This window comes from Phoca vitulina, unplaced genomic scaffold (assembly GCF_004348235.1).
Source record: "Phoca vitulina isolate PV1807 unplaced genomic scaffold, GSC_HSeal_1.0 scaffold738, whole genome shotgun sequence".
NCBI lineage: Eukaryota > Metazoa > Chordata > Mammalia > Carnivora > Phocidae > Phoca > Phoca vitulina.
The window spans coordinates 1-14,315 of NW_022590425.1; the positions used below are offsets into that span (position 1 = coordinate 1).

A 14,315-nucleotide genomic window follows, 5' to 3' on the forward strand; every position below is an offset into this window, starting at 1 on the left:
GTCTCTGCCTCACAGGGCTCCGCGTCTGAGGCGCCGCCGCCTCCCTCCCTCTAGCAGCTGAACCCTACCTGCGGTGAGGCTGGGGGAGGGTTCGCAGCCCAGCCCCCCAACTTCCCACCACCCCCAACCCACACGCAGCCTGCACACCTAAAGCTGGATCCTCTCAATTTCCCTCGGACGCCCCGGCTGCTCGGCCCCGTCTACGGTTGGTTCGGGCTGCTGAATTGTACGTGCTTCCGCCAAGAACCAGCAGGACCAACGCCAGTGGCCTCCCATGGTGGTTCAAGCTGAAATATAACCAGCCAGGGAGCTCCAGCCCTCGACCAGCTTGCCAGCAGCTTCCGACGGGTCTCGGTGCTCACGTCCTCCCATGCTCTCTGGAGCCACAGCCCCACCTATGGGTCCACCAGCCCTGCACTGCACCCCCGCACCCTGACAGAGGCTGGGGGAAACCCGCAGGCCCAGGCCCTGAGCCCCTGCCTGGCCTTGCTGCTCCGGGCCCCCATGCCTTCTTTCCCCTCCGGAAAGCAACACAGGGGCGCCAACCTCCCCACTGACGTGGACAGCGGCATGAATTGCAGCCTGCTGCCAAACCTGGCCCCCTGCCCCCAGCCCCTCCATGGCAGCGCACACCCCCGTGCAAGCTGTGCTCTCCCCAGGGGGAGCACGTTCCCTGGACAGCGGGTTCACATGCAGCTGATTCCCCCAGCAGCTTGCAGGGGGCAGTAGACCTGGGCAAGAGGGCAGGGGCAGGGCCACGCCCAAAGCCCAGAGGAAGACTTCGCTCCCACCCAGGTTCTGCCCGCCCTTTGCAAACCTCAGAGTTGAACCGTGTGCCTTAGGACCCTTCTCCCAGCTGCTCCACAGGCAAGCAGAGGGCCCGGGACAGAGGAGGGTCGGCCAAGGTGGAGGTCCGGGTCCGGGGTCCTGCCCACAGCTGAGCAACCCTGCAACCTCTTTTCTACACTAGGCGGGAAAGACTACGAAGCAGCTTGCTTTGAAGGGCACGGTTTATTTGAAAGTAATTACACCTTTACATCGAGTTTCAAACATAGCACAGAGAGGTCCCCGGGGCCCTTCACCGTGTCCCGAGGGACTGGCAGCTTACAAGACCGTGGGGCGCCACCAAACCAGGAACGCCGGGAGGGCTCCGAAGTGCTTTCTCACAGGTGTGCGTTCCTGTGCCTACCGGGCACTCGAGGCAGCATGGGCCCCTCCCCACAACGCTGTCTGTCCCTCAGGCTACCTTTAGAGCCTCTAACCCCAGACCAGCGATCACGACACCCCTGGCTTTTGAAAGACTGCCACAAACTCTTTGATTTCCCACAGAATGACAGCGGGGGTGGGGAGGAGGGCGGATTTCCAATAAACTCAAGATGCCGTGATTGACCCCTGGCCTGGCGAGTGCAGTTTCTGACCAGCACACGTCGTGGGAACGACAACCTGGTGTTCCCGGCTCTGTCCCTGCAAGGGAACAGGAGTCCACACCCCGAGCCGCTCCGGCTCTGGGCTGCATGGAATCCCCTCGTGCTCCCGCCCAGCTCTTCGCCAGGGTCTCAGAGCGGCCTGAGACAACCCAGTGGGTCAGACACCCGGGGGTGGGCCCAGAACCTGCCCCCCGAGCCAGCGCTCCAGGGGAGGGCTCCTGCACTCTCAGCTTGGGAGCCTGGTGACACCCTCCAGATCCCACCGTCTGCCTGCTAACGGGACGTGCAGGGAAGGAGGCATTCGGGCACGGCTGGCGCCACCAGCGGAGTTGGGTGTGGGGAGACACCTGCGGAGGTGGTCTCTAGAAGGGACGGGGACGGGAGAGCACGAGGCTCTCTCTGGGGCAGGCTCAGACTAGCCCAGGTGCTGAGCAGGACGCACACGCAGAAAGGCTGCCGCCGGGACTGCGGGGCGGCGGGCTCACCCACGGAGCCTGGCCCGCAGAGCGCCGCGCAGGGACCGAGTTCGAGGTGCGGAGGCGGCAAGCACCGGGCAGGGCCCGGAGCCGGGCAGACCCTCGGCGCTACGGGCCTGCGCCGCCCTTCCGCGCCTCGGCGGAAGGGAACCGCGCGCACAGCTCGCCGCAGCGGTCGTCAGCGCGCCCCGAGGGCCATCGGGCCCCGAGGATGGAGCCGGAAGGCCGCCGCCCTGCCTGCCCCGACTCCGCCTGCTGCCTGGGCCGGGGACTCCGCCGGGCCGGGGAATTGAGCCCCGGGGCGCCCAGGGGGCGCGGAGCGCCGGCCGGTCCCCGGGAGACCCCGCCGAGCCCAGGCCACGGCTGCGCGCCGGCGGGACACCTGTGCGCAGGCGCGGGCGGGCAAGCGCTGAGGGCGTGAGGTCACGGTGCGGCCGTGCGCCGGCGCAGTGGGTCGTAAACACGCGCGCAGGGACCGCGAGGGCGGGCGCAGGCGCAGTGGGGGTTAGGAAGGCGCGGCGCAGGCGCATTGGCCGCGCACGCGATGGGCGGGGTGTTGACGGCGCTGCGATGGCTGCCCGCGGGTGTCGGACCAGCGAAGGCCCCGGCCCCTCTCAGAGCCCGGCCTCCTGACGCCGCCAGTGGGCGGGGCCGCCCGGGCCGCCTCCGCCGCTGTCATGTATCCGACGCCGCCGCCGGCGCCGCATCGGGACTTCATCTCGGTGACGCTGAGCCTCGGCCGGAGCTACGACGGCAGCAAAAGCTGGCGGCGGCGCTCGTGCTGGAGGGTGAGGGTCCAGCCCGGGGTCCCGGGGTCGCGGGGTCCGGGGTCCCGGGCCCAGGGGCGATGGAGCCGGCCTGCAGCGGTCTTTGGGGCCCGAGCTCCGCGGGGTGGGGGCGGCGCGCGGCTCCCCGCGCTGAGAGCTGTCCGTCGGGGCGGCGAGGCCGGAGCCCAGCCTGTGCCCGCTCTGCAGTGTTCCCAGCGGTCTCGGGCTGCGGGGCGTCCGCGCCCCACGTCTGGGCAGGAGCGAGGTCCCGCCGGCGATGGGAGCCGGCGCGCGCGGGCTGCGGGCATCTCTGCGCTGCCCGTGCGGCGGCTCGCCGGTCCCTGGCGAGAGGGCACCTCCCCCGGTGCCGAAACCGGGCCTGGGGAGTTCCTGGCTGTCCTTTCTGAACTGGCAGCGGCTCGAGAGGTTCCCAGTTGTGTCGCTTTCAGTCAAAAGCCTCATTCTCCGCCCCCCCCCCCAGAAATGGAAGCAGCTGTCGAGATTACAGCGGAACGTGATCCTCTTCTTGCTCACGTTTCTGATGCTCTGTGGACTCGTGTCCTACATCGGCGTGGCTGACCAGTGGAGAGGTATCAGCTACACGTGTGCCTTAACGTGATCTGTGTGTGTCACTGAGGGCCGACCCGGCAGGAGGGTCTCGCAGTCCACCTGCAAGGTCAGCGGGTAGAGCGATTTTATCCACGGGGCCACGACACGGTTGTGAGTTTCCCCTTGTGGGACTGCTTCCTTAGCGTCTGCTGTTCAGTCCCGGCATCTCCATCCCCTCTGCCTCGCAGAGAAGTGGAGGTCCTGAGGTCGCAAGCTCGGTCCAGACACGCGCCGTGAACTTCCTCACACGTGTTCCCGTGTGTGTGGAAAGGCCCGGGCAGAGTTCTGGCGAGCATGTAGAGAATCCTGGTGAATTTCTCCGTTAGGGTCCTGGCTGGCGCTCAGCAGGAAGGCTGAGGAGCCGCTGCAGGGGGCTCAAGCCAGTGGCCCGCTTGCAACCCTTCGTAGTCCCTGGAAGGGAAGAGGTTAAGGCCACGTATTTGCGGGGTGTGGGTTAGGGTTAAGGATCAGAACTGCCAAGGGCTTTGAAAAAGGTTTGATTCCCTCTGGCCGTCCTTGGATTCATCTCAGTGAGCTTCTCTGGTCACTGGTGTCCTTTCATAAGGAATCACGCCTGCCTGGACGTGCTCCGTGACAGGCTTTGAGTCTCCTCCAGGCTGTGTGGCCTGTTGGGGATCAAACCCATTCTCTTGTTTAGCTGTGAACGGCCGGTCAGCAGAAGAGCGGAAGGTGCGACCTGCGGATCCGCCCGTGTTGCCAGCTCCTCAGAAAGCAGATGCTAATCCAGAAAACTTCCCAGGGGTTTTACCTCAGGTACTTTGGATCAACTACACGTGGGGTCGTCGCCCGGGTCCGACACGCGGGCGTTTCAAAACAGTGTGTGGTGTTTCAAGCAGACGGGGAAGAATTCTTTGTCTCACCATCTGTGTGATGCTGGAGCCTCGCACGCTCCTTGTGCTGGGCCGGTAGGATGACACTTGGGGCAGGAAAGAGGAATACTCTTTCCTTCGTTCTCCTTGAACACCTGCTAGCGTGCCAGATCCTGGGTTAGCTGGTGAGCAAAACAGACCCGACCCCTGTCTCGAGGAGCTGCGGGCTGGCGGGAGCAGGCCGGTGGGCCGTGGCGGACATCCTGCGAGGAAAAGAGCGGTGGCTGCCGGGAGGGATAAGAGCCGGTCCGCCGGCTTCTCAGGGAAGCCTCTGTGAGGGTGGGACACTGAATTGCAGCCTGAGGCTGAGAATCCGTTTGGTTCTGGGTAGAGTCGGGAGAGCCCGGCTTGAGTTGAATGAAAGTGCCCAAGGGAAGGGGGGCTGGGCTTGCTCAGGGAGTCGAAGCTTCAGCGGGTCTGGACGGGGCAGGGGGCCGGGATCGGTCCAGGCCGGGCCCTACGGGGCTGCCCTGGCGAGCAGCAGGAGGCCACTCTCCAGACTGTCTCATTCAGGGGCTGTGGGTGAAAAAGCGGGTCTTCTCTCTCGTAGAGCCAACAGGCGTCTCTTTTCCTTCTTTTGGCCACTCCTTTGCACACGGACTCTCCCGTAAATGTAAGGAAAGCAGAGCCAGCCAGGCATGTTTCCCCGTTGAAACGTTTCCAGAGGTGTTTCGGGAGGTCCGTGATCCAGTCTCTGGTGTCCAGCAGGGGCCTGGGCGCTAAGGGGTCAATATGCACGTCTCCCCTGGTCCAGGCCTCTGGACTGGAAGCCCCCTGTGGAGGCCACTTGCACTTTCTCTCTTGCTCGGACTCCAGCACGGTCTCCCCTCGGTGCTTTGTTTCGGCCAGACCCCGTTCTCCTGGCCACGGGGGTCCCAGCTCGCCGTCACTGGTGTCTTTACGACGAGAACATCTTCCCAGGTTCTGTGGCTACTGAGAAGCAGAGGTTTTTTCCGATTCCCAAGGGGGCCTCCTTCCTGTCCTCTGGAGGAGGCCCTCCCCCCGCCCTCCCTCTGTTGAGGACTGGCTGCTCCCGGACCCCTACCCTCTGTCCCTGGACCCGGCGCCCGTCCCTCGCCACAGCGTTCGAGGATGAAGTGCAGGAACCCAGGGCCCAGGCCCGCAACAGTGTTCTCTCCGGCTCCATCCACGGGGACGTGTCCTGAACCTCTCTTGCTACCTTTAGGGTCGGTGACAGCCTGGAAGCATCCCGGACCAGGAGTTTAACCCGCCATCCAGGGCCACGCCAGCCCGTTGGAACAGTCTCCATCCCGGTCGGCCGGGGCCAGGAGATGGCGAGTCAGGATCTTCTGGCCAAATCTGCGTGTTGTGATGAAACACGAAAGGAATTTCCTCTGGGGCGGTGTGCTGCTAGCCAGTTCACACAGTCTGCGGGGTTGGGTCTGATAGGGGGAGCGTCTCAGGGGAAAAGGAAGAGCAGCCCACAGGCAATTGAAGTGTTTTCGCGGGTGACTTTTATTTTTATCTAGAAGCCTAAAAGGCATTTCCGACGGCGACCACCCAACCTGCAGATTCGAGCCCCCGGTAAAGACTCCGAGGACCGGAGGCAGGACGACACCCAGCGGAGGGACGAGGCGGTGGGCGACGCTCGTCAGGAAGAAAACACACAGAGAACAGTGGTGAGGTACAAGGAGCGTCAGTGGAGGCTGGACGTGCAGAAACGTTGAGGCCCGCGTATCTGACGTTTCTGAAAACCAAAAAGGAGGAGAATGAGCACAACGTCTAAAGTACATCTTGCTTTCAAAGCAGGCAGGATCCAGAGCGGGACCCTGGTGGGAGCGGGCCCTGCCTTCTCCTGCTTGTCCTGCCTGGAGTGGAGGGCGGCAGGGAGGCCCGCCGGGTGGGGGGGACCTTGGGGCGTTTGCATCTCCGCCCTCAAGCTGGCTGATTGCTCTTCCTTCTCTCCCCGAAGCTGGAGGGGAGCGGTGATTGAGCCGCAGCCCGGCACCGAACTTCCTTCGAGAAAGGCAGAGGCCCCCCCCAAGCCTTCCTCGCAGGCCCCCAGGATTCAGAACCAAGCAGGTAAGGCCCCCCTGCACCCTGTCGGGCCTCACCTGGACGTTCTGACGGAGAGGGTGTACGGACGCCCAGAGAGCCTTGGAGGTGACACCGGGCTCCTTGGTGGCCCGTCGCTGCAGCCACGGGCCGCCCGTGTGGGCAGGATGCTCGTTTCTCAGTTTCCCCGCCTGGGTCTGTGCCACGGGGCGTGGGGGGCGGGGCGCCTGGGGAATGTGGGGACACAGCCGACCCCTGTGCACCGGCACCCAGGCCGGACGGGGTCTCCCGGCAGGTCTGCGGGGTCTCACGTGGTGGCACCCGTACTGGAGGGCCTTCTGGGCATGGGTGCTCTGTAAGCCCCATGCAGCCTGTCTGCTTCGGATCTCGCGGTGCCCTCTGAGGTCACCCACCAGTTGTATCCCCATTCCACAGATCGGAGAACTGAGGTTAGGCCTGTCACGGCCAAGGCCACGTGCCTGGTGGAGCGGGGCTCGCGCAAGCTCACCCGACTCGGGGCCCGGGCTGTGGCCCTCTGGTCCCAGCTGCTGTTGCCTCCGAAGGGAGGGGGACGAGGGAGCCCGGAGCTGGGACGCGCGGCCCCGGGCACGTGGGGGAGACAGAGTGATCGTGCGGCTTGGAGGACACGTGTCAGAGCCGCGGGTATCCACACGGGTGGGCCTCAGACGACCCCGAGAGAACACGTGCGGTGCAGCCCCGGACGCGCACGGTTCTGTCTGCGCGGTGACCCTGTAACTCGTGCCCCGTCCTCCCAGGTGTGGAGAGCAGAGACCTCTGCCCCGCGTCGGTCACGAGGGCACCCCGGAAGGGCTGCACGGGGCCTCGGGTGCGTCTGCTCCACGTTATTTCCTCTTTGAAAACGCCCGGGGTGAGGAGGTGCGGCGGGGACGCCTGGAAGATGAGGCGCTCCCGTCCGGGTCGGCAGCAGCCGGCACGCTCGACAGTCCCGAAGCCAAAGGGCACGGTGCGGCCATCGGGTCCTCTCGCGTGGTCCCTGAGCCCCAGGGGGTCGTGCCCGCCGGGCCCTGGTGGAGGCGGACGGGCCCGGGCCGGGCGGACCAGAGACCGTGCTGTCCTTGCGGGCCCCGGAGGCCTCGCCACCTTGGCAGACGTGTCCAGTCGTGAGGACCCGACCTTCGGCACCATCGACTGCGGCCCCACAGCCCTGGACAGGGCCCCCCCTCACCGTGCCCCATTCAGCTTGGGGCTGCAGAGGGGCCCCGTGTGAACCCTGACCGGGGCCGGTCCCGGTGACCTGCTGTCTTCCTTCCAGCTTCCCCGAACGAGCGTCAGAGGGCCGTGATCGATGCCTTCCGCCACGCGTGGGCCGGATACCGCAAGTTCGCCTGGGGCCACGACGAGCTGAAACCCGTGTCCAGGTCCTTCAGCGAGTGGTTTGGCCTGGGCCTGACGCTGATTGACGCCCTGGACACCATGTGGATTTTAGGTCTGAGGAAAGGTATCTGCTCGTTCCGTAGCACGCGGCCAAGTTCTCCTCGGGTGACTCCAGGGCGAGCGGACACTGAGCGGGAGGGGGCAAACGCTGTCACGCTCTCCCTTCGCGTGGGTGACGGCGGCGGACGTGCTGGGCATGGGCAGGAGCTTTGCCGCTTGACGTCGGGCGCCCGGGGGACGCTCAGGACACCCGCTGCGGACGTGGGCCGCGGCGTCCAGGGGCGGTTCCAGCCAGATCCTCTGTTGCAGCCGGAAGGGGCTCTGTGGCGGGAGGTGGCACGGGATCCAGTAGGCTGTCAGCGCCCCGGGTCTCGCCCTCACGGCCTCCTTACGCCTCGCAGGTCGGGTGGCTTGGAGATGGCGGGTCTTTGGTTGTTTCTGCATCGATAAAGTCCGTTTTCCCCCTAAATCACTCACGCGGCCCTTTGTAGCGCGGCGTTGCACCGTCGGCCGCCTGTGCTCTCGAGCGCACGCCAGCTCCCTTTTCTCTGTGCGCGTGAGGACGCGAGGGCTCCTTCCCTGGCCGCAGGACACGACGTGGGGAGCCTGCGGGAGAAAGAGCGACACGAGAATGCAGGGGGCCCCCCGAGCGAGAGGTCACGGGGGCGCGCTAGGACCACTGACCCGCTCCCCTCCCCACGCTCTTCCGTGTCACAGAGTTTGAAGAGGCCAGGAAGTGGGTGTCTAAGAAGCTGCGTTTTCAGAAAGACGTGGACGTCAACCTGTTTGAGAGCACGATCCGCATCCTGGGCGGGCTTCTGAGTGCCTACCACCTGTCTGGGGACGACCTCTTCCTGAAGAAGGCCGTGAGTGTCCCGGCGCCGGGGGGACTCACGCGTGCGGGGAGAGCAGTCCCGAGCGTGAGCGTGCGAGCGTTTGTCGCTGGGCTCCCGGGACTCGGGGAGGGGAGGGGAGGGGGGAGGGGAGGGGCCTGTCGGTTCCCCGTTCTCCGTGTTCCCGTCCCGTGGAGCCCGGTTTCCGCGCGTGCACGTGAGCGGGCGTTGTGCAGCCTGTGGGCACCGCGACTTGCAGGGAAACTCCCGGAAATCCTCGAGGCCAGCTCGGTTTGGCTGCCGTGGAGTGTCGAGGCCACGGGAAGCCAGCAAAGTCCCGTGTCCGCGTGACTGGACGGAGCCGGGGGACGGGCTGGCGCCGTGGAACGGAGGCGAGGCCGCGGTGCGGCAGGGAGCCTTGATTCCTCGCTGTGCTGTGTATCAGGAGGATTTTGGGAATCGGCTCATGCCTGCGTTCCAGACGCCCTCCAAGATCCCCTACTCCGACGTGAACATCGGCACCGGGGCCGCCCACCCGCCCCGCTGGACCTCGGACAGCACGGTGGCCGAGGTCACGAGCATTCAGCTGGAGTTCCGGGAGCTCTCGCGCCTCACAGGCAGTAAGAAGTTTCAGGTACGGAGGGGCCGGGCTGCTGGCCGGGAGCGCGGCCGGCTCGGCGCAGGGGGTGCGGGCTCGCGTGCGGGGCGGCCCTGGGCCGTCTCTCCTCGGCAGATCCCGCTCTCTCAGTGAGAACAGAGGCCGGGGCGTCGAGGCGGCGCCTGGGGGCCGAGTCCCCGCCCGGCCCTGCCCTGCTGCAGGCCCGTGTCCTCGGGGGGCAGCGGCGGCCGCACCGGGGGGGGGGGGGGGGGGGGGGCGGGGCGCAAACGAGGGAGCCGCGCGCGGCGGTTTTTCTCACTCGACCGCCCGTGGTTGGCCGTTCTCGTCGGTGCGTCCTCGGCCCCGTTCGGCCGTGCCGCGGTCCTGGAGGGGGAGCGTCTGGACTCGGCACAGCGTGGTAGCCGTTCCCCTCTTTGAGAAGCACGGAGTCGTGATTCGAGTGAAATCGTGGCTCCTCGCGTGTACCTGGCACCGCGTTCCCCGGCTGTGGTCGTTGGCGCGCTCTGTCGCCAGCACGACGGCGTCCCCTTCGGCAGTAGCCGCGCCCCTGACGCTCCCTCCCGGCGAGTGTGGGCCCGCGGGCTGGGGGGCTTTCTCCGTTCCGAGCGGCCCGCGTGGTGGGGTCGTGCAGCTCGGGCCGCCCGCGTCCGGTTCGTTCGCTGCAGGTGAGGTTTTCCTCCGCGTGGGAGGCGCCCACGGCATTCGTCTGTGCCGCGGCCCGTGTCCACGCGTCTGTTCCCGCGGCCGGTGCCGTGGGGGTCGTGAGAGGGTGCTCCCACCAGCAGGGTCCCGCCACGCTCGGGGTTCCGGCTCTTCCACGGCGGCCGGCGCGTGGTCGGTCGGTCAGCCTTCGGAGAGGGCCGTCACGTCGGGCGCTTCAGGGTGCCTCGCCGTGGATTTGATTTCTGTACCGATGACGCGCGGCGTTCCCCGAGTCCTTGCCGGCCCCGCGCGTGTGTCCTGGGCAGTGAGGTGCGTGCGGGCCCCTGCCTGCCTGTGGACGGCGTGGTGGTCTTCCCGTCGTTGGCCCCTGGTCCAGCAGCTCAGCACGTGTGTCAGGCGGCCGCAGCCCGATGCCGGGGACCAGAGAGGACTCGAGGCGGGTGTGGGCGTGTGCGTCGGGTCGAGCCCAGGAAGGGGCTCCCCGCGCGGGGTCCTGAGCGCGGTGACAGGATGCGCACGGAGCCATGGAGCGCAGATGCGGGGTGCCGCCCCCGCCGGGCAGTGAGCTCGGATGAGCTGAGGCGGGTTGGGTCTTGAAGGGTGCACAGGAGCTCAGCGGGGGGATGAGCCGCGAGCCCGGGCGCGGAAGCAGCCCTGCCTGCCTTCCGTCCAGCAAGTGGGAGCAGCCGGCCGCACCTGGGCAGGAGGTCGTGGGGGCCGGGGCTGTGGTTTTCAGACACGGTCACCCCGTCCGGCGGATGAGTCGGGCCCTGTCATCAGGGCCCGTGTCATCTGCCCGCCCCTCGAGGCGGCCACGCGTGAGGGATCCGGCCTGGGTCGCCGCGGGGCCTGGGCCGGTCTCAGAAGCCTCTGTCGGGCAGCTGGGCTGGGGGACGCCGCGGGCCGGGACGCCGGCCTGCCCTCTCCTCCACGGGGAGCGGATCCGTCACGTGGGGGCGAGCCAGCGCGGCCCCTCTCTGCAGCTTGCCCGCTCCCCTCGCTCAGCCCCGCTCTCCCCTCGTGTGCCCCAGGAGGCTGCGGAGGAGGTGACGAGGCGCGTCCACTCGCTGTCGGGGAAGAAGGACGGGCTGGTGCCCATGTTCATCAACACGCACAGCGGCCTCTTCACGCACATGGGCGTGTTCACGTTGGGCGCCAGGGCCGACAGCTACTACGAGTACCTGCTGAAGCAGTGGATCCAGGGCGGAAAGAAGGAGACCCAGTGAGGCTGGTTTCTGCTGCGTTGGGGCGGGGTCCCCGCGGCTCCGCTGGTGCCCGGGTCTCGGTCAGGCAGCCGCAGCCGTGCCGGGCCCGCGCTCGGCCCCTCCGCGGGGGATGCGTTTCTTCCAAGCACAGCCCGTGTGCCGAGGAGCTGGGGACCTGGCTGGTCGCTGAGCCCCATGGCCCTTCCGCGCCAGGCGGGGCCCGGGGTCTGCGCCTGGCCGAGGGGCCCCCAGCTCACCAGCTGAGTGGTCCCCCCTCCCGGGGTTGTGGAGGCCACCGTGTGCACGCGCTCCCCAGCAGAAGGCGGCCAGGAACAGCTGGGCCTCCCGCGCTTACCGTTGGATACTTAGAATACGCGCTTTCCTGGGGGGCGGCGCGTCCCACGGTGTGGAAGACAGAGCTCACCCTCGTGAGGGAACCAGAAATCCCCGAAGTCTCGAGCCTGGGGGTGACCGCCACCCAGAACCCCCGGGGGCAGCTCCGGGCCAACCCCTGCGGGCAGGGACAAGGGCGTCACATCTGGGGAGCCTGTGGGGACGTCGGGGTCCTGGGGCTCTGCGGAGGCTGGGCTTGGGTGGTCCCTCGGGGCCGGTTGAGAGGAACGACCCTCCTCGGGAGCAGAAGGCACAGCCCTGTGCCCCACGCCGCTGACGGCCGCGAGCTTCCTCCTCCGGGCTGGCCCGGCGCCGCCCCAGACGGGGCCAGGCCTCTCGGCCACTAGCGTGTGCGTGGCAGCTCTCAGCCGTGCGGCCGCTCCTGGGTGACGGGGGCGGGGGGTCCGTGCGCCCGCCTGGCCGGAGCTGACGGGGCCTGCCGCTCTGCCCAGGTTAGTGGAAGACTACCTCGAAGCCGTCGAGGGAATCAAGAGGCACCTGCTGCGCAGGTCTGAGCCCAGGAAGCTCACCTTCGTGGGGGAGCTCGCCCACGGCCGCTTCAGCGCCAAGATGGTGAGCGTGTGCACGAGCCAGGTGGGGTGTCGGGGGCGAGAGGCCTCAGCACCCTCCTGCGTGTCCTGAACCGCGACGGATTCGTGAGTCGGGACGTGGCAGGGAGCGATGCGATTCTGGCCGTGGGGCGTGTGGCTGGGCTGCGTGGCCTGCGCTGTCTCCACGACGGCAGGGGGAGCTGAGGGGGAGCTGGGTCTGCGATGGGCCCCTGGCCGCTCCCCCAGGGTCCCGGCTCCCTGCCTCCCAGGGACCCTCCCTCTCTCCTCCGCCCTGGTCTCCTGCCACCGGGACTGCGGTGCCCCGTCGGTGTTCGTGGGGTCGGGCGGAGGGTCGGGGGGAGGCCCGGGTCAGCGTCTGCTCTCCCGGGAGGGGGAGGGGGTGTCCCGCCACCGGCTTCTCCCCTCTCCCGTCGAGCCCCAGGTGCTGGGCCTGGAGTTGAGTCGCTTGCCCGAGTGGACCCTGAGGCGTCCCCGCTCGGGCTCGTAGACTCCTGGGGACGTGGGAGGCCCGAGACAGCGCTGGACCCGGTGCTGCCGCCCCCCGCCCCGTGCGGCCACGGACTCAGCGGTGGTGAGGACACGCTCTGATTTCAGGACCACCTGGTATGCTTCCTGCCAGGGACGCTGGCTCTGGGCGCCCACCACGGCCTGCCCGCTGACCACATGGAGCTGGCCCGGGCGCTCATGGACACCTGCTACCAGATGAACCGCCAGATGGAGACGGGGCTGAGCCCCGAAATTGTGCACTTCAACCTCTACCCCCAGGGCGACCAGAAGGACGTGCAGGTCAAGGTGAGCCGGGGCTGGGCTCTGGTGTGGGGGCGCCGTGGGGGCCTCGCCTGAGCTCAGCCCGTGCTCCCCGTCCCAGCCGGCCGACAGGCACAACCTGCTGCGGCCCGAGACGGTGGAGAGCCTGTTCTACCTGTACCGCCTCACGGGGGACCCCAAGTACCAGGACTGGGGCTGGCAGATCCTGCGGAGCTTCAACACGTACACGCGGGTGAGCGCCTGCCCGCCGCCCGGTCGGCGTCCCTGGCTCCTCACCGGCCACCTCGCCCCGGGCCGCGGGGGTGGGGGGTGGGTGCGCGGGCTCGCCGTGGCCTCGGGAGTTCGGGGCGCGTGGGGGCCGGGGTGTCCCTCGGTCGCGTTTCGAGGGACCAGGCTCTGTGGGGAGGGCCCCTGCCGTGGCCCCATGTGCACGGGGCACATCCTTCCCGGATCCTCCGTGTGCCCGGGGCAGCCCTTCTCCACCCCGGGATGACCTCGGGGCCACCGCTCCCCGACGGCGCCATGACCTGGCACTGCCCCCACCGTGCTCGGGGCCCTGCCGCCCGTCCTGCCGCCGGGGCCGTGGCTCTGAGGAGGTCACGCCCTGTCCAGGGCCCACACCCACCCTGGCAGAGTCAGAGCCTGACCTCTGCCCTGTGGTGTGTGAGGCGGTGGGGTCTGGACTCCTCAGGTGATCTCGGAGCCTTCGGGAGGCGGCCTCCGGGTTTCGGAGGCAGCGCTTTCCGTCAGGTCAGCTGAGGGGGGCTGGCACCTCGGAGGGGGTGTCTTGAACTGTGGCTGACCTCCAGGGGGGCCGGTCCCCTGGTGCCCCTTGGGGTCACCCCCCAGGCCCTGCCCTGGGCCGCGCGCGCCCCGGTGAGGCAGGGAGACTCGGGGAGGGCCGTCCGGCTGCCGGGCCCGCACCGCGAGGGCCGAGCCCGGTGTGGGGGGCCGGCCGTGCCTGCAGCCGTGACCCCGCGGTCTCGGCTTCGCACAGGTCCCCTCGGGCGGCTACTCCTCCATCAGCAACGTCCAGGATCCCCTTAATCCCCAGCCCAGGGATAAGATGGAGAGCTTCTTTCTGGGGGAGACGCTCAAGTACCTGTATCTGCTCTTCTCCGACGACCCGGACCTGCTCAGCCTGGACGCCTACGTGTTCAACACCGAGGCTCACCCCCTGCCCATCTGGGGCCCGCCTAGGGGGGCCTGACGCCCCGTGGGCAGCGCCTCAGACGTGACCCATCCCTGCTGTGATTCAGGGTTTCCCGTCCACTGGAGGAGGCTTCTTCCTTCTTCCTGTGAATCTTGAATCATGTTTACATTCCGAATACCCGAACAGCTTCCCGTCAGCCGGTGCCCGGGCTTCGTGGTGGTCCCTCGTGCCTGGTCGTCTCCCGGGGCTGCGCGGGGTCCCCCACATCGTGTTCGGAGACAAGAGCTGAAGGGACAGCCCGACATGTGGCTCAGCCTGGGGTCAGAGCCTGCGACGTGCCCTGACCCGAGGGTCCGGGGGGGCGCCTGTGACCCCCTGCGCATCCGGGCACCTGGGCGGTGGGGGCTGTGGTGTTTACACGTTGGACTCAGGGATCCTCCCCTGGCCCTGCAGGGGCTGGGAGGGGCGGGTGGGCGAGTTCGTCCTGCTCCTGGACCACCCGCTAGAA

At 67.9% G+C, this 14,315-nt stretch overlaps 1 protein-coding gene across 2 annotated transcripts; it reads left to right on the forward strand.

The window, feature by feature from the left end:
• Positions 1-2,457: 2,457 nt before the first annotated feature.
• MAN1B1 (mannosidase alpha class 1B member 1) lies at positions 2,458-14,315 on the forward strand. 2 transcript variants are annotated; one of them, XM_032399683.1, is made up of 13 exons: positions 2,458-2,691; positions 3,152-3,260; positions 3,938-4,053; positions 5,660-5,814; positions 6,103-6,212; positions 7,480-7,665; positions 8,319-8,467; positions 8,880-9,068; positions 10,748-10,938; positions 11,767-11,887; positions 12,481-12,678; positions 12,755-12,886; positions 13,652-14,315. In XM_032399683.1, the coding sequence occupies exons 1-13, from the start codon at positions 2,581-2,583 to the stop codon at positions 13,862-13,864; spliced, it is 1,980 nt and encodes a 659-aa protein (XP_032255574.1). In that variant the 5' UTR covers positions 2,458-2,580; the 3' UTR covers positions 13,865-14,315. The 2 variants fall into 2 exon arrangements, with proteins under 2 accessions (XP_032255574.1, XP_032255575.1); XM_032399684.1 differs by having other exon boundaries at positions 5,660-5,809.

Coding starts and splice junctions, on each gene's coding strand:
- MAN1B1 (XM_032399683.1), top strand. CDS start 2,581: ATGTATCCGACGCCGCCGCCGGCGCCGCATCGGGACTTCATCTCGGTG. Junction 2,692..3,151: donor GGCGGCGCTCGTGCTGGAGG/GTGAGGGTCCAG, acceptor CCCCCCCCCCAG/AAATGGAAGCAGCTGTCGAG. Junction 6,213..7,479: donor CAGGATTCAGAACCAAGCAG/GTAAGGCCCCCC, acceptor TCTTCCTTCCAG/CTTCCCCGAACGAGCGTCAG.